This window comes from Phalacrocorax carbo, chromosome 14, assembly GCF_963921805.1.
Source record: "Phalacrocorax carbo chromosome 14, bPhaCar2.1, whole genome shotgun sequence".
In the NCBI taxonomy this organism is placed as follows: domain Eukaryota; kingdom Metazoa; phylum Chordata; class Aves; order Suliformes; family Phalacrocoracidae; genus Phalacrocorax; species Phalacrocorax carbo.
This window is the reverse complement of record NC_087526.1, coordinates 6350059-6354908: the sequence shown is the minus strand read 5'-3', so window position 1 is coordinate 6354908 and position 4850 is coordinate 6350059. Positions and strand designations below refer to the sequence as shown.

At 41.9% G+C, this 4850-nt stretch overlaps 1 protein-coding gene across 1 annotated transcript; it reads left to right on the top strand.

Annotated features, from left to right (window-relative positions):
* Positions 1-163: 163 nt before the first annotated feature.
* RPS21 (ribosomal protein S21) lies at positions 164-4325 on the top strand. Its single transcript, XM_064465372.1, has 6 exons — positions 164-317; positions 501-594; positions 1490-1553; positions 3303-3374; positions 4024-4079; positions 4263-4325. Exons 2-6 carry the CDS (start codon positions 545-547, stop codon positions 4270-4272), a joined length of 252 nt encoding a protein of 83 aa, XP_064321442.1. The 5' UTR covers positions 164-317; positions 501-544; the 3' UTR covers positions 4273-4325.
* Positions 4326-4850: the final 525 nt, after the last annotated feature.

Genomic DNA, 4850 nt, shown 5'->3' with positions numbered 1-4850 from the left:
CGTTTTGTAACCAAACCTCTTGTTGCGGAATGGTCTTTCGCCTCCCGTCAGGGCCGCGCGTGACGCCATGACCCCCCCCTTCCACCAAGGGCAGCCGGGAGGGTGGGGGGGACGCGGCGGCGCTGCTGCCCCTCCCGGGGCCGCCTCAGCGTTTGGCGGGGGACAGAGAAGGGCGGCTCCCCACGGCGACCATTTAACTGACGTTTAACTGCCGCGCGCCGGTGACGCGCTGGCGCCATGCCGGAAGTATCCCCCCTCTCTCTGGCGTCTTTCCGCTTCCGCCGCGCTGCCTCCCTTTCCGCCGCGGCGCGCGCGAGGTAGGAGCGGGCTGGAGTCGCTGCTCCGGGGGGGGCGGCCGGGGGGCGTCGTCCGCGGGTCCCGGGCTAACGGGGGGCGGCGGGACGGGCCCGGAGGGTGGCGGGGGGCTGCGGGACGGGCCCGGAGGCGGTGGGGGGGGGCCTCGTGGGGGCGGCCGCTGAGCCCCGCCTCGCTCCCTGCAGGTGTTACCGCCCGGTGCCTGTGCCTCAGCCGCGACCCCAGCGAGATGCAGAACGACGCCGGGGAGTTCGTGGACCTCTACGTCCCTCGGAAATGGTGAGCGGGGGCCGCCCCGGGGGCCGGGGGCTGGCGGCCCTGCGCCCTGAGGGGCTGGGCCCCTGGCAGCCGGCCGCGCCGCCCCGCCTCAGCAGGAGCGGGGGTTTTGTAGTAGCGAACATCCGGAGGGGAAAAACCCTGTTTTTTATCCGTTTCCATATATTTAAATATCTTACATGAAGTAAAGGCTAAAGTTGAAGAGAATATTGTGCACCTTCTGATACGTAGCTGTCAGCCCTGCAGCCACAGCTCACGTGTGCTCCATTTCAGAAGTAAACGTGTGTTTGTAGTATTAACCCGTTAAGCAATTGCTTGCTGCCTGGATAGCACATCTCAAGTACAATTTTGAGATTACGGTGAATAGACAAGGAGGAGCTTTTGGTAAATGTGTGTGTTAAAAAAAATCACTAAAAATAAACCATAGGTATGCATTTTATTAGGTTCAACTCAAAGGGTTTTTACAACTAGTGATTTCTGAGGGTTTGCAGCCTGAGTGTCTTTTGACAGCTGTAATGGCACCCAATGAAAAAGGCATAGAAGCTGCATTCTTATGAATTACCTTGACTGCTGTATATTTTGCACTTCAGAAAAGAAAAACGTAATATTCTATGTGTTTTGAAGGCCTGTGCTGCTGTGTGCCCTGTACAGGGGTGAACTGGGCATATAAAAACCACAGTGAAGGGATAGCTGGCAATTTAGCATGACGCTACCAAGGGAAAGTCTCCTTTAAATGTACTTAAAACTGCCTTTACATTTTCTGAGTACAGAGGGCTGAAACTGTTACTGTCCAAACTTTTTGTGCAGCTTTAATTTGCGTGCAAGTTTGGCTTTAATAGGTTTCTTTCATTGTCACTGTCCGTTTCCTTTTAATATATCTTGTTATTTTATTCCTTAGCTCTGCCAGCAACCGAATAATTGGTGCGAAGGATCATGCTTCTATTCAAATAAATATTTCTGAGGTAAGTTTCATAACAGAACTGATGAGAGAGCTACGCCTTTAAACATCCAATAGAGGTTAAGAAATATAACAGCTGTGATGCATCTCCAAATAATTAATTAGAGACCATAGAAGTGTAGAGCTTTGGAGCTTTCAAACATACAAGTACATTACTACATCACCTCTTGTTATTTTTCAGCCTATTGGAAAATATTCATTAGAGGGAATTTCATAAAGCTCTGAGGAGTCTGTTCCAGTGCTTAACTGTTTGACTAAATACAACTTCTTAACTCTAGATATTTAGAGTTATAAATTAGGGAATTCCGTGCCCTGAAGGAAAGGAGAAGAAATGCTTGTTTCTGGCAGATTCTTATCCCTTCTACCTTCACCTGCCTGTAAGAAAGTACCATTCTTCAGTCTGTCCTTGTGCACCCTGGTTTTTTAATTTTTTTTCTTGTTGGTCTTCTCTGTTATTTTTCTAGTTTGTCCAAACTTCATGAAAGATACAGGCTCTGGAGCAGAACTGTTTCTGTTCTACTTTCCTTAATTAAAATGCCATCTTCCGTGTTTTGCTTGAATCATTTTTGTTAATACTTGACACTGCTGCTCTTGATAAGTGACGAATGAGATTGCTCCTGTGTTCTGTGTGCAGCATTATCATTTCATTAACTCAGTGCTTGGGGTATTGTATGCATAGAATTTTTCCTGAGGCATGCTGGTTATTTGTGTTGCCTTGGTAATGTACATTTAGTTTTCTTTCTGTAACATAAGGAATGTATTCTTGTCTAAGTTCAATTTCATCTCTCAAGGTAGCATTATTGCGAATCTCTCCAAGCTTAACATACCTGCTGAGAAAGCCACAGTAGACCTTGACTCCTGCAGGATCACAGCTAATGCACTTGGGCTTCAGTTAATTTAAACTCCTTTTAGCATGCTTTTTTTTCCACCCCATTTGTTTATAGTTATTTACCTTGCAGGAATTCTGTGGTTCCTATAGCTTATGAACTATACAGCTTGATTTATTTCTTCTTGAATGGCAGACCACAAGAACACATTCCTATATTTCTAAACAACTGAGTCTCTTGTGTTGTCTGACTTAAGAAATAATTTTTAAAAATGCTTTGTTTGTGATTTCCTGTAAATGGTAAGGCAAATACTCTTCTTGTTCACTGCGTTTCATTCCTTCAGTGATCCAGATTCCTTGCTTTCAAAGGATCAGAGCTTAGCAGAACGGGAAAACAAACTCACATGGTATTACAGCATTCACTACACTGTTTAATTTCATGATTTATATTGTTTAGACTTTTTTCCTGTAAAAGTTCTCAGCAGCTGGAGGAAGTGAGACGTTTTGTGTGTCTCAACTTGGGCGTTTTTCTACTTGTGTAACAAGACTCTCCCCATCCCCCCTTCACTTCAATTTTCCATAATAGTGACCTTAAAAGAAATATGAACAAATAACAGGCAGTAAAATCCCCAAGTAAATGTCACATTGGACTTTTCAACTTTTTTTAGAACTCAAGCATTTTCTTCTTATAGCGACCGTTTTGTATTGTGTTGTTGTTATGCTGTGTGATCCTTTAAATTACGTAGCTGCACTATGTAACTAACTATAAATTTGCTGAGAAAAGTATTTTCCTTGGGTTTTTGTAGTTTGCAGAAAATATTTGCAAAATATAACAAGTGGTTTTTATTTTTTAGTTCTTAGCAAGTGTGGTGTAAGAGCATAAAATTTTGTAAGAATCCGTATGGAGTAACTTACTTGTAATCACAGGTGGACAAGGTAACAGGCAGAGTAAATGGCCAGTTCAAAACGTATGCCATTTGTGGAGCAATTCGCAGAATGGTAAGTGTTTTCTTGAGCTACAAAATGGTTGTGCTTTTTATATTGGTTAGTAATTTTTTAGATTTATATTTGGCCCTGAAAACACAATGTGCCTTCAGTTCATCCTAGAGGAAGAGCTTTTGTGGGGATAACAAAGACAGAGTGAAGATGTGAACAAATTCACTTGCAAGCATTAGTTTCTTCTGGTTTTTTTTCTCAGTCCTTTGGTTTGTAGAATTATGTATGTGTTGGGGGGTTTTTTTTTGAGTCACTGAAGGATGCATGTGGGGTTTTTTTCTTTCAAGAATGTACCAAGCTATTAATATCTGGCTTGTATCTGTTGTTCATGATTATTAGAGATTATACTAACATGGCTTAAATCTGTTAAACGCGATGTGAAGCTTCCTAGAGTTCAAAGTCTGTTTACCCAGAAATAAATCTTGTTAATGCAAGTGTATATTTTATCAAGTTAAAGCTGTTTTTTTTTCTAAAGGATGACAAATAATTTAACAGCTTGTTTTGAAAATGCTAGTCTGTGCATATAAAATGCAGTGATCTGTGCAAGGCATTGTGCATTTCGTTACCAGCATTAAATGCTGCAGCTGCCTCTCTTTTTAATGTGCATCAGCAATTAGTTGCTCACTCAGATTCATCTTTTATTTTTTTAAAGGGTGAATCAGATGACTCCATTCTGCGTCTGGCAAAAAATGATGGAATTGTTTCCAAGTACGTATGTTTTATCTTACCTTCTTAACTCTTGCAGGGGTAACTTCCATACCCAAATCCAGCGTTTTGGGATGAAAATGTATATGCTGTATTTATAGGATGATTACACAGTTGGTCAAAAATATTTACTTGAGCTGTTGAATCAAACTGGTTTGTAACAATGTTTGTTTCATTTTCTTCTAGGAACTTCTGACTGAAGAAACTCTGGTATGGAACATCTGATATAAAATAAACAGTTGAAACCTATATTGTGCTGTGTCTTTTGTTCAAGCCATAAACATCGGTGGATTTATTACAGCTAGACTTAAAAGTTAGAAATGTGTGTCTTCAAAAGATACACACATTCTGGTTATGAGTTCTTAAAACAAATCGGCTTGTAAAGCAGTGCCAGAGTTGACAAGTCAAGAATTTCCACTTCACTCTTTGGTTCATTCTCATCTTTGTTTTCCAGATTTAATAAGTTCTGCAGCTGTAGCTTAACTCCTTTTCTGGTCCGTACTGGAACATTTTGCAATGTAACAGCCTAATTCAGCTTGCTGCTTTTTCACTGGAAAAGCTAAGGGGATTCTTTTGGGTATGAAATCAAAGTTCATCGGTTGTTCTGCTGGTAGAGGCTTACAATATTTATTCTGCCATTGACACACATTCTTTAAGTGAATTATTGATACTGGAATTCATGGAAAACTGTCTTATCAGAAATGCTTCTTGCCATGCCAGCAGATTGCTGTGAGAGAGAGGGAGTTAAAATTTTACCTTTTTACTCTTACATTA